This window comes from Spea bombifrons, chromosome 4 (genome assembly GCF_027358695.1).
Source record: "Spea bombifrons isolate aSpeBom1 chromosome 4, aSpeBom1.2.pri, whole genome shotgun sequence".
Lineage (NCBI taxonomy): Eukaryota > Metazoa > Chordata > Amphibia > Anura > Pelobatidae > Spea > Spea bombifrons.
The window spans coordinates 48,672,733-48,699,926 of record NC_071090.1 but is presented as its reverse complement, the minus strand read 5'-3'; the positions used below and the strand labels follow the sequence as shown (position 1 = coordinate 48,699,926).

The 27,194-nt window shown below is 36.3% G+C and overlaps 1 protein-coding gene across 2 annotated transcripts in view; it reads right to left on the bottom strand.

The window, feature by feature from the left end:
• NAV3 (neuron navigator 3) overlaps positions 1–27,194 on the bottom strand; it is a 151,120-nt gene that overhangs the window by 88,637 nt on the left and 35,289 nt on the right. For both annotated transcript variants that reach the window (XM_053462634.1, XM_053462633.1), the window contains exons 2-3: positions 14,025–14,142; positions 13,355–13,407 (exon numbers count right to left, since the gene is read on the bottom strand). In XM_053462634.1, the coding sequence (XP_053318609.1) occupies positions 13,355–13,407; positions 14,025–14,142 (171 nt within the window). The remainder of the gene's footprint in view (positions 1–13,354; positions 13,408–14,024; positions 14,143–27,194) is intronic.

The following is a 27,194-nucleotide window of genomic DNA, read 5'->3' as shown; positions in this document are numbered from 1 at the left end:
AACACTATGCGTGTGTATCCAACTGAGTGCATGACTCCGTCAGTGAATGATTGCTGTGAACATTCCGGTTTGAAAGTTGTGCCAATGCAAAATTTATGTTAATTATAATGCAGGATTGTTTGCCGTTTTAGCAGCATGTTATGTAGTTGGTACCAGCGTGATATTTAAATGAAACAGAGTGACCGTGAAGAGTTTAACGTCCTTTCTTCAAGTAAACAAACATGCAGTTTATCCACTTTTATACTGTACATGTAAGCGGGCTAAAGGCTTTGATTCAAAGAAAGTCTTTCTTAAATATTGCGTTATGGCCTTTGTACTTTACCATGTATGGCAGGGAACAAGATATTGTATTTTCGTAAGTAACAATTTATTATTTTTAAAAGATTATTGTAAAAACACCCAGACCAGTGGGCAAATCCAGCCAAGTGCCCCAATATGATAGAAACCCAGAAAAATAGGACAGGATACATTAATTCTGTACCATTTAGGGTTCTATAGCACACTTCCCCTAGAAGAAGATCATACAAAATCCTGAAAGGGAATTAGAAAGGATCAGTTCTGACTGTAAATTGTGCCTAAAGTTCTAGGTGTTCCCTAGTGGCTATATGTGGAATTGCAAGTAAAACAAAGAGGCTTCAGATAGTTGCCCAAAATCAAAGTCATAAAAGCCAGGGGGCAATTACACCTTTAACTCTTCCTCCCGTGTATTATGCAACCTTCTGGTTCTAAAATAGTCAAATAATTATGTCAAGCACAACAAGGTTAATTAGTGCACTAAAGTATGTCCCACTTAACTGAAGTATTATTTTATGTAATTTAACCAGGCAACCCATGTCACTAAATAATCTATTATTGATGCCAAGTAAAGCCATAAAATGGTAAGGAAAAGGCTGGTCATCTCGGAGTTGATGCTTGTTTTCTTTTTGAATGAGCAGGGGTCAGTCTGTTACTGAATCTCTTATAATAATGTCACTTGTTATAATCGATCGCTACATTGATAATTTCTAATGAGGTTATGTATGAAACTGATTTTGGTGCAAAAAGTACATGTATGAAAAGTGCTGTTGTTTTTCAGTTTATCCTGTGTCTATATGGTGGTGTGTGTTTTGTTGTTAGATTGGGTTTTTACATAACATCGGCATTAGATTTTGGGTCCCCAAGTACAAGGGGACCCACCTGTAATGCAAGTGGCAAAATTAAAATGTATCCATTAACTGATACACAATACAATACCTATAATCGCAAGTTTGATTAAAAAAACACAATATTGTGATATAACTTTATGAGAAATATGTATTAATCCACAATCTCTACGGGCGCCCTATTGACACATGAGCGCACAAAGCAGCTGGTTCATGTTTACGTATGCTTTCCCATGAAAACAAAAGCAAAATTATGACTTTTTTATCCAGTAAATACAGAACAAAAATATCGCGTAAAGCATCATGTGTTAAACATGCTCAGCGCTTGATTTGAATATTGTAACAAAGAAATAATTACCCAGAGATTTGTTCCCCCAGCAGGGTTTTGAGATTTATGTTTAGATGATGTTAGCGGACATAAGGGACACAGTGGGGAGTAGCAGCTGCATTTGTTGGATTAAATCCAGTAAAGGCTTTCTTGAGTCCTCTTTCTCCAAGGAGAAGCCGTGTTGTCATAATCAACAGTGTGTCTTTATGTTACAGTATACACATTTAAAGAAAAGGGTCATAAACTGGCATTTACAACTAGACAAGGTATGGAAATCTTTCTGCTTGTTCAAGCCAACATCAGCTCCTGGAGCAGATTAATGTGATCCCCAAACTTCAGATATAGTTGAGCTGAAATAAAAGAAAACATTCACTTGTGCAAATCATCTACACTCACGATACTGCAGCGCATAGATGCTTGTTGGGAACAGTTAACAAAGAAAGGCTTTGAGCTACTGCTTAAAGTGTTAACCCGGTATAATGTCATGACACATGTGCTACCTGATATCCTTGACTAGCAGTCTGTGGGGTATTCTCGGACACCACAGATCAACAAACGCTAGCTACAGAAAAAAAAAGTGTTTATTCAAAACGTTGTATCATACAATTACAGATTATGATGTTTATCTGCAACAATTGTACTTAATGCAGCATAGCTAATGTTCAGTTTTAGCCTATTGTATCTTCAGCACTTCATTTAAGAAAGGACCTTAATGTGTTATAGGGATATAATATTTTGAGGGCAACCTTGCCAAATGTAAGGGGTCTCAGCAGCGGACCACCACCCCCAGAAAGAAAACTTGCAACACATCGCCTAATTATGTGTTTATTTTTATGTGCCAGAACACTGTAAATATACAGTAAAAATATCTATTATGATTGTGCCTTGTCAAAAATGATCAACCCTATCTAAGGACTAACACATTTTATCACCCTTTAAAGTTTTACTGTTTGTCCCCTCGGCCTCAGTGGAAATCAGCTGTATGAGGCGTAAATAAAACTAAGAAACTCAAACTGACACCAACGAACTGCATAATGTGAATGTTATCCAAAGGGCATGGGATAGAATTTACACAGAAGGCATAAGTTTTTAGTTTTTTGGGGGAATGTACGTATTCTGGTAGTTCAATAATATGTTTCCCTCTGCTCTATTGAAGAATACCGTAATAGTATTACATTAAGTTTTATGCAAACTTTACTTTATATTCATATAACTATGCTTGACAAGAAATAAGAGGATTGTGAGATGCACCTGCAAATGATAACTAAAGGTGTGCTAATAACAAAGGGAGTAAAATGATTTCTGATCATAGTAATGGCACTGGAAGACCAGGCCAAGCATTCAACCAACCAGGAACGGGCTATCTGGTGAACATTAAAGGCAGCAAATTTGAATTCACTAACTTTACTAGGCCTTATAAAAGGACCAACCCTGAAATGAAGAGCTGGGATGGTTCTGTATAATGCATGTGTCAAACAGTGAGGTGACGTAATAAAACGTCACTTATTTTAATATGTGTTATACAGAGCTAACAAACCCTGTAAGCAGCTAAAGCTCATTAAGGTTGATGCTTTATAACGTATAGTGAAGCCCGTGAGTTGAAATGGTTAACTCCTGAATCCCCTTGTATTAGCTACTGTGAGTTATCCAGTATGTAACAGCAGCTTGTGGTCCTATTCCAACCTCTTCTTAGCTGTAAAAAGCCAAAGACCGCGTGGTATGCAGTAAATGCGGTGCAACAAAAAGGTATATATAATGACTTGCTGTTTCCTACGATATATATATAGATATAGCAATATTGGTCAAAGACAGGATACACTCTTTAGTGAAAGTTGAAGCCTTTTACTGGGACACCAGAGGAAAAGGTGAAGAGTCACATAAGGTTTTAGGACCTTGGGGACCTCTTCTTCAACTGGGGTCCTGAATGCCCATGTGACTCTACATTTGTTTCATTGTTTGTAGAGTGTATATATATATCATTCAACATAAAGTTTTTATGTAAAACAAATATAGTGTGTTATCTCCTTCACATAAAATTAAATTAAGAGTGTGCTGACCAACAAGACACTTTCTCAACACTGTGGAATATGGTGGTGCTCTTAAAATCAGTAAATAATAATCCTCAAAGGACAGCATCTGCTCTATTACTACAAACCAAATGATTTCAAGGTCCAACCCCACAAGAGTTTCTCAAGCAAGAAAGGCTTAGCACTGAAAAATATACAATCAAATTTGAAAGAAATCACAACTATTTAACAATGCAGCGTGAACCTTCTTCTAGAAGAAAACCCACCCAGGGCTGGCCCTTCATAATGTATAGTTTTGTTGTGAGATGAAATGTTTTCTTTTACTTTGTGCAAATCGGCCTATTATTGCCACCATTAAGAACACTCTATACACAAATGATAGAAATAGCTATAACATTCATTTTACTTTCAGATCCCAAGTATACCACTGCACACAGGAGAGATCTTTTTGGCAGCATGGCAGCTTGTGCCAGCTCTCCTTCATAGTTTTTTTGGAGGGATGTCCTCCCCCACCCTTGCTCCATACAGAAAATATAACTATTCAGCATTCCCTTACATCCTTTACCATTAAAAATACAATTAATAAATTAAGATGCCTTAATCACCCATATATTTTTTATTTCACATGTGTTAACAATTTCAAAAAAACATATCCACCCATGCGGCTACAGATACGAGTAAAGTACTCATCGCTAACCAGAACTCCAGGTGCCCATTACTCACGCAACCCAAACGGCACAAGGCTAACGCAGCAGAAGGTAAACATTCAAAAAGTATGCTTCACATGAAAAGATCAAATGCTTTTCAGGCCCATGAGATTATAATGAGTAAATTAGCCATTAGGAGCACTTTGTGTAATAAAGGAAAATAAAACATTCCCAGAAAAGTGGCATATACAGCTAAGAAAACAAGGATTACACATTGTATTAAGTAAATGTTATATTATTTTAGAGAAATGCTTTAAAACTAGCTGTAAGATATAGTTTATTTTCAGATCTATTTCCAGAGCCTGGAGCTACATATAATTCATAAGCCATGTCAGTCCTCATCACAAAAAGAATCATTTCCCCAAAGGGCTGTTTATATTAAAAACATCTTCAGAAAGACACCAATGTGAAATAATTTAGACATAATGGGGAGATGTTTAAATAATGGTGTTATTTCTTAGTTAAACTTTGATCTCCCTAGTTTCATTAGTTCCCTCTGAGCCACATGGGAAGCTGGTGATGCAGCTTGAAGCACATCGTGTGAACTCTCTGTCTGGTGGTCTACTGTAACAGGGTGGGATCAGGGGCAGTTTCTAGGAGATCTACATAAATTGGAGATACTCTGCCCAGGATGTATTAAACTGCATGAATACAGGTGTCCCCGTTAATACTGTTTAATTTTCCTGTATGGTGTGATCAGTTTTCAGGGATATTAGAACCTTGTGAAAAAAAGAGTAAAAGTTACAAGTTCATAAAAAGTATATGTAAAAGATAATGGTATTTACACCTAAAGGTGCAGTTCTACTTCAATCCGTTAATTGCACTCTATAAAATGTTAAGCAGCTAAGTAACCCAGGCTTTTAAGAAGCATTAGGGATCAACCTATCACTGATTGATTTTGGATCTCGGGACAAATAAACATTCCCAGTGAACAACTATGAGCAAGGCATTTTAAGTGATAAAATAACTCTTTTTATGAAAGGTTTCAGCATTTAACATTACCGGGAGCGGTTTCTACGGTTTCTATTATTTCTTTGCATTTAGTCGCAAAAGGGTTGAATTCAGTTCAGAGCAGGTGGAGCAATACCTTTAAAGACTAAATGCCATTTACCGTATTTTTGACAAAAGAGGTTTAAAGGGATTCTTGAAGAAAAGTGATCTTATCATCACAGCAGTAAATGTAATGGTCCAGTTAGCAGAAACACCCATGGGTGATTATAGTGATAAGACTACTTTTAAAACACTGCACCAGAATCACTGTACATAATCCTCAATGAACCTGGTTACCACAAATAGTAGGAGCTTGTTTTCCCTACAGTGGACTATGATACTGATCCTCCACTGAGACAGAAAGAGCCCCCTTTAAAGCCTTTCTATAAAAACGTATAGAAGAAATGAAGGAGGCAGAGCAGGTCAATTACATAGAAAATGAGTATTTCAGGGAAAGACTAAGGCTCTAATTGAATAAACAAAAAAGCTTTCTTCTCACAGAGGGCTCCAATCGGAACAGGAAGTAACAAGATACATATTTCTAAGTAACGTGGCTTAGATTTTATTCCTGCACACTTTCTCCAAGTAATCTTCCATTTTCACATGAACTTGTATTTATTTGAATTCAGGCTGGTCCTTAAATTAAATCAACGTTCCTTAACCAACCTGTGTTTTTCTATCCATTTGGAATAGGGATGAATTATTCTGTCTGGACACAATGCACTATTCTTTCGACTGGCCGTATTCTACTCACTCACTTATGTCCAAACAACAAGTGCGGTCATTTTTCCTTCTATAGAACAGTAACAATTTATGAATGAAAAATCCCAATTTGGTGTATAAAATGTTTACATTGTTGCTGTTTACCTGCTTTCGATGCATGCAAATCCAAAACAGTAATAGCAGGGGTGCAAAACCACAGTCCTTGAGGGCCACAATTTTTGGATAGCCCAGCACCATGTGCCCCTTTACATAATTTTTTTATTATACAGCAATGTTTGCGACTGGCATTTACAGTGTTAAGGACTGCGCAAATGTTGACCGGAAGACATAACTTCTTTCTTTGGATTTTAAATCTGGCATTCCAAACATTTCCAGTATTTATAATATGGCATGCTGGTTTTCAGGAAGCCTATAAAATGCAGGCAATTTTAAGGCAGCATCAGAGGCACTTGCATTCAGCCCTAAAGGATTCCAAAGGATATCTGAACTTAATGGCTTATAAAACAGGTGTTGTGCTTTAGTTTTTATACATAAATACACACAAACACATAAACAGATAAACCAACATACCAAATGTTAACGTGTACATATTTACTTTATATACACATATAGATTTAAGCAGAATATAAATGACTTTCCACATAATGATTCGTAACTCCTTGAAAGTTTGTACGTACCCCTCTTTATATCTTTCCCCACCTGACGATTACACCAACAAGGATTTTGCATTCTAAATACATAGAAATTAATATGTAGTCCTCCCTTTGCAGCTATAACGGCTTCCACTCTTCTGGGAAGGCTTTCCACAAGATTTTTGAGTGTTTTTCTGTGGGAAATTGTGCTCATTTATCCAGTGAAGTCAGGCACTAATGTTAGACGAGAAGGCCTGGCTAGCAATCTCAGTTCCAGTTCATCCAAAAGGTGTTCGATGGGGTTGAGATCAGGGTTCTGTGAGGCCAGTCAAGTTCTTCCACACCAAACTCATCCAACCATGTCTTTATGGACCTTGCTCTGTGCACTGGGGCAAATTCATGCTGGAATAGAAAAGCCCCCCCCCCCCGACTGTTCCCACAAAGTTGGAAGGATAGCATTATTTAAAATGTCTTAGTATGCTGAAGGGGACATACCAAGACAAGTCAAATTAAATCAATCACAACAGCATGGAATGTCAAATTTTAACCATAGTAGCCTTCAGTTAACTTATAATAGTACTTTTAATTAAAAATGTTATTATTGTAAAGCTATTTATAAACTATATCTATTTACTTATAGGAAGACCTATCCCCTATTGCAGAAAAGGGCCCAGGGTATGGGAGATTTCTGTGCTCTACCGAAAGACCCTACTTGTGAATCATTTGCAGTTTGTAAATTCTGTAATTTCTGCAATTTAAGAGCTCCATTCCATTCATGTATTGATATATGAGGCAGTCAAAGACGATGTTACATGTTGTTCATTTATTACTAATAATATTGTTTGTTATATAGTGGTAAAGATCAATGCAGAGCTTTACATAGTACATAGGGTAGAACTAATTACGGTACATGTGTTTAGTTGAATGTTAACATGCTAAGTGGGCACTTTGGGTTTAGTTGAATTATCTTTAGACAATGGACTGTTATGACTCAGCAATGACTCAACACTCACACGCCATTCATCACCTTCTGTCCTTTCAGAGTTACACTGAGTTGTCAAATCCTTGTATGGGATTTCACAATCTTGTTCCCACCAGGATATCCTCAGCAAGAAATGCACCTTTTTATCCAGACACTCAGGGAACATGTTTTGTTTTTTACATAAAAGGCCTTTCTGTAAACATTTTTTTACATAAAAATATTTGAACAGTTTTCAAAATCATGGATGGGAATGATTTTCTCCCATCCAATTGTTTTTCTTCTTCTGGGTTAAATGTTTAATTAATACAATTTTCAATCTCAATAGAAATTCATGGGGCTCCTGCTTTGAACGTTCAGTGCCCCGGTGCATTCAAACAGCAGCATAATATCTACCAATGATTCAATGAGCTCATTGTGTCCTGTATAAATAATAGAAAAAATATTTTATCCACATCAAAAAAACAATGTGTTTTTTTTTAGATGAATGAAATATTTTATTTTATTATTGATACAAGACCAGTGATAGCCTCAAATAATCGGTGGACAGAGCATTAAGGACTTGATATGCCCTAAATACACTACAACACTAAGTTTTAGAAGTTTAGAATTTTATAGTAAATTCACACCAAATGATTTTGATGGATTTAAAGACCCAATGAGAGATATGTCAATTCAAGTGACTTTTCGTACACATGGGTGAATACAGTTTATTATTATAATATTATAATTATATAATTATATACCCGCCTTATTTTTTTTAGTAAACAAATAATACGAGTGGTACTATAATAGGAAACAATAACAGATCTAATTTACAAAGAATGTGTCAAAAATAGAATGCTCAAGGAGCAGATGAAAGACAGGGAAACAAAAAAAAAGCAGGTGGCAGTGCCGAGAAATTGTTTTTTTTTCTTTTGGCTGAAAGACAGTGTTTGGATCAGCAAGCATTGGTTGTCTTACTTTTCCCTGGAAAACAGACACAATTGTCCCCTTTTACAAAGCAGTTTGTTCCTCTAGGCATTGGGTTACAGAATTAATGCCAATATGCATATGAGTGGCAAAAAGATACCAGTGCTCCTCTAAGTATTTCATCTGATTCTCCAATCCGTTGGTGCAGTAGGGACAGGTAAACAAGCAAATGCTATTTTGGATTATTTTGCGTATTTTCATAACCCACAGGCAAATCATAAGTCCTTGCTGTTCATGAACATGGCATCTTATGGTACCATCTCAGAACATATCAATCACTATCTAACCAAACTGTGAAATGTCTGTGATGGATACCTGTACAGCACAGTGATGGTAAACATGCATATCAGCCTAGTGAAATCCATCGATTTCCCATAGGAGCAAAATAATAATAGTTTAATGTGTAAAGTACAAGGGTGTGTGCTCAATTACTGAACACAGGCTGATTTTTTTTTAGATTTGTTTAATAATCATATTATGAGTTGTGTTCAACAATATATCTATGGGGGTTGCTTGTGGTCCAGCCTGGGTGGTATTGCTTAAGTGCTGGTTTATAATTTAATTACCCAATTTATGTAATCAGCTTCAGATTGGGATAGAAAAAAAAATAATATAAGATATGTGTGTTTCTGTTTGCCATTACAATTTATTTAGGAAATATATATATATATAATACATATAATATTTGTTATATATCTAAAATACATAAATAATAATTTGGTTTAATGATTCAAACAACATATTTGATGTCTTCTCCTAAACTAGAGTAATACATTATCCCAATAATATAATTGTATAATGCCAGGTATCAATCCTTAGCCTAAGCTTTTAGTTCTGTAGGAGAAGTAGAAAATAAAAGTACTTTTAGTAAGCTAAAGCAAAGTTTCTCCAGTGACATGTCCTCTATTATTTCATTTCAATTAGCATGTAACTGTGCCGTATAAGAACACATGGATACTCACTAGGGACAAAAGGCTTCAGCATTTCACCAGTTATATCTGTCCACCCGTAGTACTGTTCCAGTGCAGTATAGAAATAGATACGTAATGGCATGTTTCAGCTACTTCTCTGTGAATCTCATTTTATTTCAAAGTCTTTTAAATAGATTGAGTTAGTATGTATGCCCATTGCTTACAGAGTAACTGGAGAAGTCTGGCCCGCAGGCTGCCGTGAAATAAATTCTGCATGCCTTTTGAGCTATTCTTAAAAGTCCTGAGAATCACGCTATTTATAATTAAAAAAACAGTTGGTAAGTATCCATGGTTGGACACTTGTCCTGAAAGATGCTCTGAAATGCATTCTTCATCTTCTTTAAATAGCTGTAGTAGCAATAAACACTATAAAATACAATTTGCCAATACTGGTTGCCATTTATATTCTCTATGGAAAAATACTTCTCATTGTTTGCTTCTGATTTATTTTAAATTAAAGGGCAAATGTTGGGTAAGGAAATGTAAATTTACCCCAGCTTTCCAAATGTATCCCCATGCTCTCCTGAGGGTATAACAGGAGTCTCAGGCCTCCTGAAATTGAAATGTTAAAAGGAACAAAATATGTATCCCTTCAGAAAGTTAGGTTTATAGTAAGAGACATTATTGCATGGTGCTAAAGGTACAAGCTGTCAAACATGCCTCTTTAACCCTGGAGTCCCCATAAAGTAGATGAGCATAACCACAGTATTAAGGTTTTTATACCACATCTCAAGGAGATGGGAAATATTCAAGGTCTGCCCGAGCGTACTGGTGCTTTTCTCACTGGTATACAGCAGGGGTTTACAAATTTGGTTTGGATCAGCCAGCCAAAATATTTTGGAGCCAGCTTTTTTCTTCCCTAATCGTGTATTTATTTTCATGTATTACCCACTGGTCTGTAGTTAAAGTATGTTTATTGGGGCAATTTGACATTAAATAGACCTTTCTTCATTGCTGGACCACAACAACCACTAACACCATGCAGTAAAACACAAATACTAAACGTCTACACTCATGTACACACATGCTAACACCTTACAATAATATACACACTCTAAAACTATATGCTACACTCCTGCTAATGCCAATATACTGTAACACCACACCATACACGCTAACACCACACTCTTTTACACACACTATCCAACAACATACACTTACACATACTCACTGGCTAACACTATGCATATATAAAAATACACACTCTATGCACATATACACACTGAATCTGGCACTACAATACAGTAGACATACTGACTCCTTCGCTATGCATTTACACACACACTCTAGCGCTATACATATACACACATACACACGGACTCTGACACTACAGTATACACACACTCCCACACACTACTCCTCCTCCTTCCCCCTCTTAACTCGTAGAGACTGCCCCCTAGCTGGCTATCTTGAATCCTGCACCCTAAGTTTTCCCTAAGCATATGGTGACAGATTCACAATGCAAAACCCTGGGCACCAGGAAATAGTTTATAGTCACCATGGCGACCTGGTGCCAGGATTTCTCAAGCCCTGGTATATAAAAGGTCGCTTGAAATCCCTAGCTGAATAAGGGTGCATTAATTTAGATTACATTTACCTTCTGACAAGCGATAGTTGCTTGGGCTGTCAGAAAAATGTGGTTGCAGGGTTAACATTTGGGGCCTAGGTCGATCCTATTCATGTAGATGAGGCAAATACACAGTGATTAGTGATGTGTCATTGACCATACCCTTTACAAATCAGTCAGCAATAAAAAACCAAGAAAGTTCTATTTGTTTCAATGCGGTCAGAAGGGAATTTTTGCGCATCTGACAAATTAACAATGCTGGATACTGGTGTGAGAAAAGGAGAAGGTTACTATACAACTTGTGATTTCGTGCAGAGCTTGTGACCAGCTACATTATGTGCTACCCTATCATACAATGTCCACATTTATTAAATTCTCATACTAAGAGATTTGTGGCATTCTTACATATTTTACACTTTAACAATGATTGTTTTCTGAATGTCAGTCTCTAGAAATTCTAAAGTAAGAAACAAGCCTTGAGAAAATCATAGGCAAATATTCAGCTAGTGATGAATTGTGTACCTGGCCTCTCAAATGTTTTCGCAGGTAGTTTTTAAATCAACGCACTGAAGAAATACATTTAAAGGGTCACTCCAGCCATCATATGCACTTTAAAAGTCCCTTTTCATTTAGCATGAACCCTTTTGCAAATGCATGTGGAATTCTGTAGAACCCCTCCAAATGCATTGGCGTCTTCCCTGCCCCCCAACTATTTTGCATGCAGGTGATTGGCGAATGCTACAGGGAGAGGTCTGTTCCTACTTGTTTCAATGGACTGCTTGAGCAGCCAATCAAGGCCAAGGATGGTTAAATGGCTTCAATGGCCCATCACAAAGTTTATGATTGGTTTGCTAATGGTTGTAATAGTTGTCTTGACAAACTATTAGCAGCAAGCAGGGAGAAGTGCTGAACTAAGTCACCTATATTCACTGTTATATATTCAATGATAACATTTCCATAGGTCATAAAATCAGAGTAGAATTTGATGTCAATTCCTGATGATGTGACCCTGATAAACCACCTATTCTCAGGGTCAAACACCAAGAGTTCCCAGGTATGCAAATCAGTTATAGCTAGCAACACAAGAACATGTACTAGAAAGTATCTGGAGTAGCTGCTGAAATGGTGCTTGGTTATTAAGGGACCCCCTATACGCTTCCAGATTTTACCTGAAGATTTCATAGGAGATGGGTACAACAAGCTTTGTGTAGGAAGTTCTCAACAAAGTAAGCACTAAGTTAAAACACAGAGATCATAACAACAACATTTTATACACACATTCATTTTTATATCTTTTTTTCTCAAACATAAATCAAAAGTACCCATTCTCAAATTGCATTACACAACTTTGTAACACACATTTTATTAAACACACATGAGCAAACATAACCTGCAATGGGTTTTCTAGTAAAAGTCGACCTGTTATCCATGCAGTGATACCATATGTATCCCTCATGGGATGACATTTACCAGTATATAGATATATATGTGTGTGTTTATGTGTGTGTCGGTAGTCAAAAAAGCCCATTGCAGGTTACCTTTGTTCATTTTTGTTTAATAATAGGGCTGTGTAAGAATGTGTATAGGTAAGCCTTCCTTAACTTTGCCTTGTCTTCAACATGTGCTGCTTTGCTTTTATGTTTATAGCAGTAGGCATCTACACTTCATAATACAAGGACAGTGCTTTGACGATAAATGGACTGTAACTTTCTAGCATAGTTCATTAGTCTATCAACCATTCAGTTTATTGATTAAAATATCCTCATGCAAAATATGCTTCTGTTTAAACAAAGGATAATTATCTTATAATAATATAATAAAATAATAAATGGTACAGTTCCATTAATACTTTACCCAAATCCATATTCTTGTGAGTGCTTTCTCTTTCATCCAGTGTATGGCTCATTATGAATTCCTATAGGTTTATAAATATATTCACCTCCCATGCCCCCCCTCCCTTCCTCCCTTTATGACAGTGTTGTAAAACACTTTAAAAAAAAATAGGCATAAGAATACGGAGTGGAACTGACAGAAGCCATTGATGCCCCTTGCTAGGGGGTACCAAGCCGAATAAAGAAAATACATATTTATAACATGCTGTGGGTATTTTAATAAAGCAGTGCAGTCATTCAGCAGCAGTAGAGAGACATCCAAAAGCATAGATCATAATACACTGATAATCTCAACCAACTCCCAGATAAAATGAATTTAACAATGGTCTGCTGCCGACACTCCACATAATGCCAGTAGTATATTACTCAAATAAAAATGATGCTATTACCCGGTAACGTTCCAAACAATCCATTCATTTCTTACCATTTGTGATTGGCTCTTTGGACAGCCATTGATATCTTCAACTTTCTCATTTGCTAGAGAAAAATAAGAAAATAAAGCAATTAGATCAGAAAAAAAGTTACATGGTAGTATTTAAAGCACACATTGTTCTAATCTTACCTAAAACATCCCACTAATCCTATTTTCATTGCCACCAGAAGCCCCTACATGAAAGCGTACAGTCCTAAGAGAAGAGTGTGAATAAGTCTGCTATTAATCCTCCGGTTACTCTCCAAGTAACTGCTGACATGAAGTCCTAAGCAATTGTCTCTGCTCGGCCAGGGATAATGTTTCAAGACATACCAGAAACGTATCAGCCTCTCCAGCGAGTAGAATGCACACATGGGAGACATATGGTTTGATCAAGACTTCATTTATGACATTTCGGTCTATGATGGATGCACTTTTAAGGTACGCTAAAAGAACGGCTGGACAGTTACTTCCCGAGCATTTGAAATGCTAACAAATTTTCTAATTCTCAGAACAATCAGAACCTTGATAACATCTGGAGTTTGTAAGCGAAGGCATACCGAAACACATTGAACTTCACTTTTTTTTTGGAAAGTGTAAAATTCCCTTCCGACTCCACCTACTTCAGCCTGTCCCAGCCCCGGTCCTCAGTCTACGTTTCGTGATTGCCATTGAGTCTTACCGATGATCTGGATGATTTCGGCAAGCAGCACCCCGTCTGCGACGTCCTGTTGCAAATCCTTGATCAGCCGTTTATGGCCGGACTTTGCTAGGTAGTGATTTGCCCAGTCGGTGTAAATCTACAGAACACGGGGAGAGGGAGGGATGGAGGAGAGAAGATAATAAAAAAAAAAAAAAAGATTTAAACATTGGCTTCAGAGTCAGAAATATTCAAGATCGCATTCCAGCTGGAAAAGTCAGAGCTCAAAAGGAAACTGTTATGCTGCTGTTATTTAAACAATTTCTTTCCTATTCTCAGATTTAATGACTCACTTTATTTTTAAACGAGGGTCGGTTTCGTTCCCTGACCACACAAGTAAGAAAGTATCACTGCATGCTTATCAAGGAAACTGCTGTCACAAATCAGTCACTTCCTTTCTCTTTTAGTGAGTGGGACCAATTGATTCAACAGTTACAGGGTTAACCCTTTACCAACCCTGCACATTCTTTGCTTTCTTGTTCTTTCTGTAGACCACAAGGGTTAAAGCCAAAAGAATATTTTAGTAGATTTTGTGACAGTTTAATTACCTTTTAACGTTTGCTATCTTTGCGGCAAAGCTTTAGGAGTTATTGCTTTCATTTGTTTAATGGGGATTCTTTTGTTTTGAAAATTGATACAGTCTAAACAAACAGATGAGTCATTTTTTCTTTAATGTGCTCAGTGAGTAAGCAAACAGTACAATGTCAGGTGATTTGTAGTGTGTACTGTGTAGTGATTTGTAGTGTTTCTTTTTGTTATGCTAAACATTGTATTACAAAGCGAAACCAGGCAGTGTTAAGTTTGTAAAATAATTAGATGTCATGTAAGGAAGTTTACTTTACTGAGAGGGAGGTAGATAAATGGAACAGCCTCCCATCAGACGTGGTAGGGGCTAATCCAGTGAGGGAATTTTAACATGAGACAAGGATATGGCTACCCTGGATGCTAAACAAGACCTAGGACTGATTAAGGTCTGAGTTTTACATAGGGACAATTGGACAGACAAGATGGGTCAAATGGTTCTTATCTACCGTCAAATTCAATATGTCTATGTTTCTAATATTTGAATATTTAAAATGGTCTGCTAGGGAGCATACACAAAGATATACTTAAGACACGTTCTTGTTTCATATATGAAGGACAGAGTATGAAGCATGATAGCAACTATAGCTAGTTTGTTTTAGTCTATGGAGATACCGGTAAGTATATCGCAAATAGTTGGGGAGAGTATTCTCCCCTGCAGGCTTCCCACTCAGCATATAGAAGGCCTATAGAGGACAAAGGTAGGCTGAAAGAGGTGGGTAAGCAGGCAAGATGCATGACAAGGGCAGGATTTCGCTACAGAAGGGCAACGAGTGGGCAGAGCTAGGAATCGTTTCCCACACCCATAGATCAAAGCATGTCCCAAAAGCCTGGTAATCAGCTGTGATTTCCAGAGACTCCAAGGCAAACCTGGAAGTTTCCCAGAAATAAAGATCTGGTCTGTTTTCCTCTGTGAAAGATTAAGCTACTGAGAAAGGGAATTCCCCAATCTGAGCAAGAAACTGATTGAATACAAGTCAGAATACTCTATTCACTAAACCGTTTAACGCCAAGTTCCACTAAGTTAAGGTTAACTTTGATTTCAGGTCAACTCAGTACCTGCAGGTACCAAATTACTTTAGCTGACGCCTCCTGCTCTCCATAAACGTAACATTTGACTTTAATTGCTTAATCCATGTATGCCTGAAAAGGCCCATATCTATGAATATTTATGGTACATAAACGTCATACAAATATATAAGCACATCATTAATTAAAATATTGAATAAATGTAAAATGAGCAGTTGATGTACTTCATATCATCATATATATCTAGGTTCAGCCCACATTTAACAGGGCTAGCAAATGGTAATGTATAGAATTCATATTAAGTTTTGTTTCTCATATAGTGTGTGGGCTCCAGCTGTGGAATAGAAAACAATAACACTTGGTTGGTCTTCCTCACTGTGCTTTGGCAATGCCGAGGCAGCTTTCAGCACACTGTTACTTATTTACTTTTTAAATGTTCATATTATTTCTGATTTTGCTGGATAACAAAATCATAAGTCAGCATTTATGGGCCATCTGGTATAATGATAAATACTGAGCTGCCTCCAATGTTATACTTACGTCTTAATTATACACTGTAAGGAGAAATAGGGGTATGCATTAACCTATCTAAGTCATTATTAACTATGTTTTAGAATTAATCAAGTATTTTTTCCTTTTCACCTGGTCAACCCAAAAGTAACAAGACAACATAAAAATAAACTGTCCACACTCTCATCGAAGTAAAGAGAACTCACTTATTCAGCCAACGTTTGGCCATGAATGGTCTTCGTCAGAGCTAAGTGGCAGGCAACAAGATAGGTGACATAACAATGATGATAGTGCTTACCGTTCATTTCTATTATGTCTTTTTCAAGTATTTAATCAGAGTGGCCTGTTTTTGGACACAGCAGTAGAACCATTTTGGCCATTTTGGATTGCTCATAGATCTAACCCTCAATAATGTTTATCCCTACACAACATAGATCACCAGTAATCAAATCTAATATCCCTGTGTTAATTCTAAGCCGATGATAATTACATTAATTTTGAGATTTAATATTAAACACATTCATATACTTCAGAAGGACAGGTGCATCATTCATTCACAGGCAGGCACCACAGATGATGGTGATTATGAAACCACCACCACCCAATGATTCAAATTTCCAGCTTAACGCAGCATGCTTTTCCATCATTAAACTCTTTAGGAACATATAGATGTCAGAGGGTGCTTTATAATGCATTTTAGCACCCTGACTACCCAAAACCCATAGATCTCAACATGACCCAGTAATAATAAAACATAAAACTTTACTTTATACAAAAAAGCAATGGTGCAAATAAATATTGCATATAAAGGCTGTTAGAGCTTTTCCAATGGTGTATGATTAGGCATTTACAAACGTTACGAAATGGGCATTAATTTGTTTCAATGTTATTTAGAAGAAAACATACATTTATGCTGAAGTTAAACAAAGTATCAATGGAAATATGTCTGCCATAGTAAAATATGTTTTCACAGAAATGTGCAAATAATTCCACAGTGCTGGATAAACAAAAGGATCTTGAAAGAAATGTATGTATGTATGTATGTATGTATATGTATATATATATATATATATATATATATATATATATATATATATATATATATATATATATATACACATATATACATATATATATATATATACATATATATATATATATACCGGTATATGTATATGCCTTGTGGTCTGTTTCTGGCTGTAGCAGAACCAAAACAAAGTTCCTTGTGTCTATAGAACATTGCTGCTGTGTTTTGGAATTCTTAATACGATTCAAAAGAAAACAAAAGGTGAAGCATAAGTGAGCAACCACATCAAACACATGGTGTTTTTGTTGGGGGATTTTTTTGTTCAGTCTGGAAATACTGACTCATCATTTATGAATCCCTGTGTTATTGGTGTACATGTCAAGTGATTGGATTTTAAAAAAAAAAGACTCACAAATGTGTCAGGGTCAGAGATTAATCATATAATTTGTTGGAATGAATGGAAAATATAGATAGAACAATACTATGATTAAACAGCCTACTAATTTACTAATAAGCTTAGAAGTTATAAAAACAATTGAGTCACCTAAATATGCCACTCATGCTAGGTGCTAAAGCACTGGTTTGGGATAAAAGAAGAAAAAATAAAGAATGGGTGATCTGATTCTAGCTCCTTGTCATATGAGGTAACTATTTTTATATCATTTTCACTTTTAATTTTATATATATAAACTGAACTCAAAATCGACAGTCTAAGGCAAAGCGATACATGAGATAGAGGGCTCTGCTGAAACACACTTACAATTAAGAGGATATATATATATATATATATATATATATATATATACACACACACATATTCATATATATACACACACACATATATATATTCACCTAAACCTATATATTTCAAGTTGTCTGGCATGTTGGGAGTTATGTATGAAAGGTGATATGCATTTGCAAAGAAGGGTGTGAAAAGTAGGATAGTGAGTTTTAAGGTGTTTTAAGTGATTTCATAAATTATTGTATGTTTTGCTGACAGAGTTGCTAAAGGGAAGGTGAATGATACAGTATGAAGACTTCTACACATTCAGACAGCTGATTGGACAGAGCACTCCATTGCCTATCTCTTGGATAAAGATCAACTTTTAAAGGACTAAGCTGACTAATGAGGCACTTTTCAGAAAAGGCATGATGATGGCCCTTTTTATTTAAGTAGTATTTCACTTTGGAGCAATTTTCTTAGAAAACATCTGAAAAATATTTCCTGATTTGTGCTCCCTCCCCGCAAACCTCAGAGTAATCCCGCGTCTCCTTGGAGAATCAAGCTAGAGAGCAACAAATGCCTTGAAGTGTTTTGTATCGTGACAGCTGCCACCCTCTAATCCATAATAATAATAATACTGAATAAAGGAAACACCCTGTCAGGGTGAATTAGTGGGTGTATGTGTAAAACAAAACAACATATCAACTTTCACAATGTACTTCTAAGGAGATCTAGCTAAATGCCAGCATTGTATCTGCTCTCTATTCACTATGATTCTTCTCATTTTTTATAATTGGATCATTTTGTTTTGAAGAATGATAGGACAAAATAAAGCATTTGCAAAAAAAAACACAATTCCAAATATAATTCACTTGAAATATTAATACAAATAAACCTCATGAGTCAACTCTGAGACTTAAAGTAAGGAGAACTGAGAGTGAGTGAACAAGAATTGACTGTTGGCTCATAAAATGCTTTATTCATTTCAAAAAATATATACTTTTGGGGGGTCTACTCATCTATGTTACATAATGTTATAAGTGTCTATGACTGTGGAAAATTGTGAGGAATATATATATGCGAACGTAGGCCTCAATCATTAAATTGCCACATAAGGAACTCCACTGTATGTTTGGCACAGAGAATTTGTCAAGAGAACGCTTATTGTCAAACTGGCAGATACTTTGTAGGGAATTTTAAAACCAGATCCTTATAACAACTCTGCTGGAGGTGCCTGAGAAAGTTTACACAATAAATTCACAATGCATAATCCAAGCAGAATTAAATAACCAAGCACGTTTATAAATTAGACCTAGCATTAAGCTATTTTAACTAATTCATATAGTGCTGTTTGGGATTTAGGCGCTAATCAGCTTTTTAGTAATGAATGAAACCAGAGAAGGTCCTAAAACCACACCTAAGTACAGTGCATTATAGTAATGGACTTGTTTATTTTGCAGGCCCATTCAATAATATAATGGATAGGCCCTTCAACACTCAGAGACCAAGCCCATTTCCCAATATATAATATAAAACATGTTCTGTAAATTGCTATAATGCCACTATACAAATGAAAAAAAATAATAGCTAAATTATTAGGTGCTATTAATAAAGGATGAGGATCCTGTGAGATAAAGCGATTGGATAGAGAAAAATGGAGTATGGGGATCCCCATTGGCATTTCATCCACTTACAAATGAGGGCCAGGGCCCCCCACCTAGGCTGTATTTGACATGAAGCAAGTGCAAAGGAGGTGAAACAGAATAATGAGATTAAATATCAAGCAAACAGGTGTTCTGTGAACACCTAACTGGAATCATTTGACATACAGTAGTTTAAACATCTACTCCCGTAAAACCTATTAATATGCCGTTTGAACTCATTTTCTGTGTAGTCATGCTCAAATTTCCTTCAATTCATCACAATGTGCTCTATCTGTTATTACTCATTTCAACTGGAATGAACTGGGACTTACTCATTCCTTAACCCTTGAACATCTGAAGGTTTAGAACACATAGCCTCCATGAGTCAGAATTGGTTTACAATAACACCCCCCTGAAAAATCAAGAGAATATTTTGTATTCATCTCATCTCGTTATTAATCTAGTTAGATACATGTGAGTAATGTTTGTGTCAGGTATGACTTAGAAGAGTAAAAGACAGTGTCAAGTTTCACCCTGGATATTAATCTGCAGTGAACCGTATCCAAATGTAGTTATATGGTTTTTATCCAATTCGTTTACACATCCTTCACTAGATGGAGTCTGACATAAACATATCTCTGGGTGAAAGGACAGCCACGTGCCAACTGAATGAATGGAGAGTGAATGAATGTCTGCTTCTTTCCTTCTAAGGAAAACTCTAGAAGTATGATTTACATTCCTAGCAAATCACAGCACTTTAAAAATGTCCAAAGTAAATTAATAACCCAAAGATCTTCTAGGAATATTATATGTACTCACAGCAAATCACCATAGTTTGAAAATGCATAAAGGACCGGAATAATTATAGGTTGGTAAAACACTTCCAAGAATATTTGATATGTAAGCAATGTATTAATGTTACACATGTACTACATATATACTACACTATAGCTACTGATAACTATACAGGAACTATGATCATAGATAGTCTCCAAACTTTACTGTACTTGTATAGTTATAATATATATGTTATAATAACCTTATTAAGAAAACATATACTTTACCAATAGTAACCTTATTAAGAAAAAAAATCAATTAAGGGGTTGTGGTCATTCGTGCTGCCCCATTTCTCTGGAATCTACTTCCACCGAACCTTCAGCATTCACCCTCCTTCCCTCCCAACATTCAAGAAACATCTCAAAACCCACTTCTTCAGAGAAGTCGCACCATCTTAGCTGCTAGAACTTCCCTTTCATTGATAAAACCCACACTACCACTCACCTTTCTCCACACCTTATGTTTTTCTCAGCTTATTCCCTCAAGATTGTAAGCTTGTGAGCAGGGCTCTCTCCCCCTAATATATCGGTTTGTCTTAGCCTTTTAATTCTTGTCTTTTAATATCCCTTGAATATATGTATTGTAAGAAGTGCTGCATAAATTGTTGGCGCTATATAAATAAAAGATAATAATAATGATAAATAAGTAAGACAAGAAGTAAACTGGCAAAGTCATCAGGAAGGAGGAACGGTCAAGAAGGTACAGTCAGGTGATAATTATGAAGGATTATTTGAAGATATTGACTTTATTTAGCCCTCAAAATACTGTAAAGAGAAATGCAGCACTGTAATGAACTGTAAAGGTAATATAGTAGTTTTTGCAGTATTTAAATTCCAATGATGCTCAAGCTGTTTTTGGCTAGCAACTCTCATGATACTCACCTTAGTATATATAGCTAGTGCTAACACCATTTGATATCCTTGGTATAAATCATTCACCGTCATATCTAATACCGCATCAGTAGTAAAATGAACACATCATTTGAGAGCAATGCTGATTTAGCATGTTTCCAGTTACAAGATTTACGTGATGATTATCAGCAGCTACATGCTTTTAATCTCTTTTCAGCAGTGCTGCTGCAATCTTAAAACAAGAAATTCACAGCTCCGATTTAAATGTATTAGTTAAGATTAAATGGAATACTGGTTTGAGAAGAGAAGATTGGAACACTGACTTCTACAGGATCAGTTTGACAAATACATACACTATATGGACTACATTATTGGGACACACGTCTTAATTACTGAATCCAGGTGTTTCAATCAGACCCAATGCCACTGGTGTATAAAATCAACCATCTAGTCATGCAGTCTGCATTTACAAACACTTGTGGTACTGTGATAGGATGCCACCTTTGGAATAAGTCAGTGTGTAAGATGTAATCCCTGCTAGATACTCCACAGTCAGCTGTTAGTGGTATTCTTGGAAAGTGGAAGCGTTTAGGAACAGCAGAAACCCAGCCACGAAGGGGAAGACCACGTAGAGTCACAGAGCGGGGTCACCGAGTGCTAAGGTGCATGGTGCATAAAGGTTGCCAGCACTCTGCTGATTCCATAGTTGAAGATTTCCAAACTACCACTGGCATAAATATTAGCACAAAAAACATGGAGAGTGAGCTTCATGGAATGGGTTTTCATGGACAAGCAGCTGCGTGCAAGCCTCTCATGACCAAGTAAAATGCCAAGTGTTGTATCTAGTGGTGTAAAAAATGCCACCACTGGACTCTGAAGCAGTGGAAACGTGTTCTGTGGGGTGACGCTTCTCTGTTTGGCAGCCTGATGGACGAGTCTGGGTTTGGCCAGGAGAACATTACCTCTCTGGCTGCATCATGCCAAGTGTAAAGTTTGATGGAGGAGGGATAATTATATGAGTCTGTTTTCCTTCTACTTCCAGTGAAGGGAAATGTTAATGCTTCAGCATAAAAAGGCATTTTGAACAATGCTTCCAACTTTGTGGGAACAGTTTGGGGAAGGCCCTTTTCTATTCCAGCATGACTGTGTTCCAGTGCACAAAGCAAGGTCCACAAAGACATGACTGGATGGTGTGGAAGAAGAACTTGACTGGACCACACAGAGTTCTAACCTCAACCATTGAACATCTTTGGGATGAACTGGAACAGAGATTATAAACCAGGCCTTCTCGTCCAAGATCAGTGCCTGACCTTACATATGCTCTACTGGATGAATGGGCGAAAATTCCCACAGAAACGCTCCAAAATGCAACTACATATCAATTTCTATGTATTTAAAATGAGATGTCATCAATGTCCCTGTTGGTCTAATGGTCAGGTGTCACAATACCATATAACGTACACATACAGTATTTTCTTATTTAAAGAGTATGCATCTGCAAGACTAGGCAAGAAGGTGGATTGCCACATTATATATTGTTTTTTTCAGCACAAGTAGAACTTTCTTTTGAAATAATATTCAGAAATGTAAGTCATTATTGTGAATGATTAAAATGTAAAAAATTATTTCTTAACGTTTTAGACGTACATAAATTAAACACAGTTAGAGCCAATGGGATAAAATACCCTAAATTCATTCCTCAACGTGCCCTGATTTGGTAACCATTCTATATGCCTAAACTGTTCATCTATTTTGACTGTTATAGGGCAATTATAACAAGGTGTGTATCACTTTTTTTTCTAATTTAGCATGGTGGGACACTAACTTTAATAGATGTCAAAACTACCCCTTAAAACCATATGTTAATGAAAAGAAAACACCTGGTGTATGTGGCCAGTCAATGAGTTACTATGGCAGGAGACCCAACCGGGATCTTTATAGGCCCTGCAAATCCCTATTGCATCACAGGGATTCCCCAATTATCTTGCCAGAAGGAAATCATTTAACTCTGTTAGAGCGCTGTTATATTCAGTCTGACAGCTCAGGGGCAGAAATTTTGTCCCCAGCTGTCAAACAGGGGGTTTAGGCTTTTGACAGTCGATCTCCTGTTCACCAGCAAAGGCGATGCATATAACACACCCTGCTTTATGTGTGATTAATCTGTTTTTTAGTGTCGCATTAGTATAGTTTTACAGCCAATGGTGGTGTTGTTGCCACTCATTAAAACCCATAATAACTCAATGAAAGCCCTTGTATGAAATAGCCAGTCCATACAACATAGTAGAACAGCCATGTTCTATTGTTAATTGCCTACTGAAATTCTCATGAGTGTACTGAGACACGTAAAGCTGGCACACCACATCCAGTGCTATGGGAAATCAAACAGATAGGGGTGCTTGCTGGTTCCAGTTAGTCGAAAGGAACTGTGATGTATCTGATGCACATACTATCATAGATCTCCAGCTTTTTACTTGAAACCCTGTGCTTCCCTACCATCTGCATCTTTAATATTAAAACAACTTTACTTGTGTGGTAGATCTCTTATGTGATGTTAATGTAGTTATACCATACTTGTGATGACCCAATGTCATCTCCTATATCACATATGCTATGAACTTTTATTACAATTTCACAGCAGTTTTCATTTTTACATATATATCCATTTTACATTTCTAAAGCTCTGCAATAGCATGTTTACCGCATTGCAAATGGATGTTTATAAGTTTGCTAACACAAAGTAACAGAAGTCTACATGGTCACACGTCAGACAAACACAAATGTTCCTTGCAACTGAAAGCTGTATTGAAAACTACAAAGCAAGCAAACCATGGTGTTCCGTGACTAGCACTCACAACCCATATGGTAAATGTACTTAATACTAAACATTTTTAATCCTCCAAATATGTTCTTAATCCAATAAATATGTTACACATCAAAACATAAAGTTACTCATGATGCAGCCTTTTTTGATGCTATAGAGTATTTCTAATTATAATAACTACTGTCAAATTGATTTGATATTTGTGAAAAATGTCACTCTGGAAATCTTATCTGGCTAAGTATGCATTCCTAATTGACACATAACGTATGATTAGGGCAAGGTAACCTGGCTGTTGTGGACACCCATGCCGTCCCAGCAAACTACAACTGTTGCTCAGTCCAAGTCACCATGAGAAAACAGTGAAATCTTGTGTTTTTTTCATGGCCATTAATCAGACACAGGTGGGAGTTCAGGGTCCTTCAGAAAACTGGGCCTGGGGCAACTGTTACAAAAACAATATAAGAAAAACACACAAAGATAAATTGAGATTGGGCACTGAAATCCACCATGATTAATTATGAAAAGTCATTAATCATGAAAGTCATTGCGGTAGTCATTGTAAAATGCACAGAGTTTTTGTTTTTAACCTTTCATATTACAAGCTAAAGGCAACTTTAGAACTGGATTTTAAAAGCCTTTGCTATCTGTCGTTGAAGGATATGGAAATGTTAAGGTGTTAAGCTGTTTAGAGAATGAGGAAAAACATCTGGCGGCGGTGAAATACTCCAACTGAAAGGTGAGTAGAAAACAGAAACATTTAGTAACATGCAGCTATACAGATTCTATCATATTAGCCAAGAAGTCCCTTGATACCTTTCAACCATTCAAGTATTTTACATGGGTTCCTTAAATACATTTCTTTTAACTATAAAATATTATTATAATTGGGCTGCGGGAATGGGCAGGAATAATTTTCTGCTTGTGCATCTCTGTCCCATTTCTCTACCAACTTTAGGCAGAAATATTCTTTGAGCAAGTTGCTTATAAATTAGCACAACAGAGATGCAATAAGATCAGCTTTCAAACACAGACTAGCTTAAATAGGTTTTAACCTAAAACCTGACCCTGCCCCAGTTCTAAAAATTCAAATTTCATCCAACTCCAAGGTTCTTCTGACTTTCCTGTGATCTTTATTGATCTCAAATTGTTTAGAATTTGGAAAAAATGTAATCCCTATTACTTGGCAAGATTGGTATTGTTGGAATTCTCAAATATTGTTTTAGTAAAAGTAGATTATACTCGTTTGCAGAAAATGGAAAGAAAACAAATTGTATCTGTGAAACTAGACACTAGCACAGACGTCTTTCATCAGGATAGGTAAGAAAATGAAGAATATCCTTTAGGATCCAGCCCACATATACATTTGCCTTGTACCTAAGCAGTACTAAAGAAGGGAATCGGTTAGTCATTTATACATCCCACATATGCTGATCGTAACATGTGAAATGTTATGCATACTGAAATAAATCACCTGTCACTCTAGATTAGGGTGACCAAATGGCTCCTAATGGGGACAGTACATTTTAAGTGTGTTAATCTTATTGCCAAATTGTATCTCATCTATTTTAACCATTGTTTTCACTTTCATCCTATCAAATGTACAAATGTGAGGAATACTTTCTTTTCTACTCACATATTTATTGGCGCTGAAGTATTACTAGAAGCTTCAAAAATTTAAGGATTGACTTACTAAACAATAAACTATAGACAAGTTGACATGAGATGAAAAATATCACACTACTTTAACTTAGTTACAAAAAGGACTAACAATAGTAAGTTTTTACTGCAAGAAGGACAGAGTTGGCCCTGCACTCCATTCAGGCATCTGCCTGGTAGCCCAATGGCCAGTACTGGCCTGGAAAAGACACTCGTCTCCACATTTAAGGGAATGCTGGTTTAACGTGTTCCCGGAGGCTTTCCATTAAACAAGAAATGAAAAATAGTTATTCTGAGCCTTTCAGTAACGTAGATGAAAGTGACAAAGAATTTCTCTCTCCTAGTGTATTGAAAGATTGTAACTAGTAATTTGTGATCTAGAAAGATCCTGATTAGTATGTATGCATCGTATATCATGTACTTTGTGCACCTTATGTGGAATTCTTGTTGTGGGGGCCCAGCCAAATGGATAGGAAAACCCAGCACACCGATCAAAGGCATTCTGGATACCAATAAACAATGCAAACACACATTTTTCCTATCCATTTCGCCGCTTTTGTTTTTTGAAGATTAAATGATTGGAGACATAAATCATGTGTGGAAGAAATCAATTTATTGGGCTACAGCTCATCCAGAAAATCTGTGTGCAACTTCATCTTATCTCAGATTATCGGTTTTCTTGTCATAAATAAATTATACAAAATATTCTGTGATTTAGTGCAAATGCAATGGAAATGTTGTTTCTTGTTCCTCCAAATATAGGACTGTTTTATTCATCTGAATTGAGTTTAGTTCTTTCTTCCCAGTTGTTTGTAAATTCCAAAATAGAAAAAGTATATGATGAAAGCAAGCTATACATTACCAAAGATAAATGTTGCGTACATCATCACAATAACACATGGAATTGATATTATGCAGAATTTTCCTATGATTTGGATGAAAGTTGAATAACACACCTGAACTCCAGACGGATTTCTTAACTTTTGGTATTTTTTGTGAAAAGTGTTTAAGTTAGCCGGCATATTAACCTACGCACTATTTTTCTAATAAATACGCAGATTCTGAAGTCTCTTAACTGCAATCATCTGTATTAATCATCTCAATCTAACCTTATTTTCATTCAACAAAAGGAGCAGCTAAAATCAGAAGGAGCACTTACCTGATACATCATTTTAAGTAATCATTGCATCATCATGCAGTTACATATTGCAAATTACATTGTGTATCTTTTTTACATTATTTTACAGCTTTTCAGCTCCCTATCATTATACTTATCCTGTAACTAGCTACAGGTCATGTGAGTTGCCATTAAGCAAATTAAGTTTAATTGCTTCATTGCGTTTCTTTTTAAAAACAAATTTGTGATCACAACTATTATGTTCCTTAGTTTATGCATAAGCATTATTTTTATGGGGCCCCGATAAATCTTCTTACCCACAAAAGCATATATTTTCAAAGAAGGCTTTATGTTT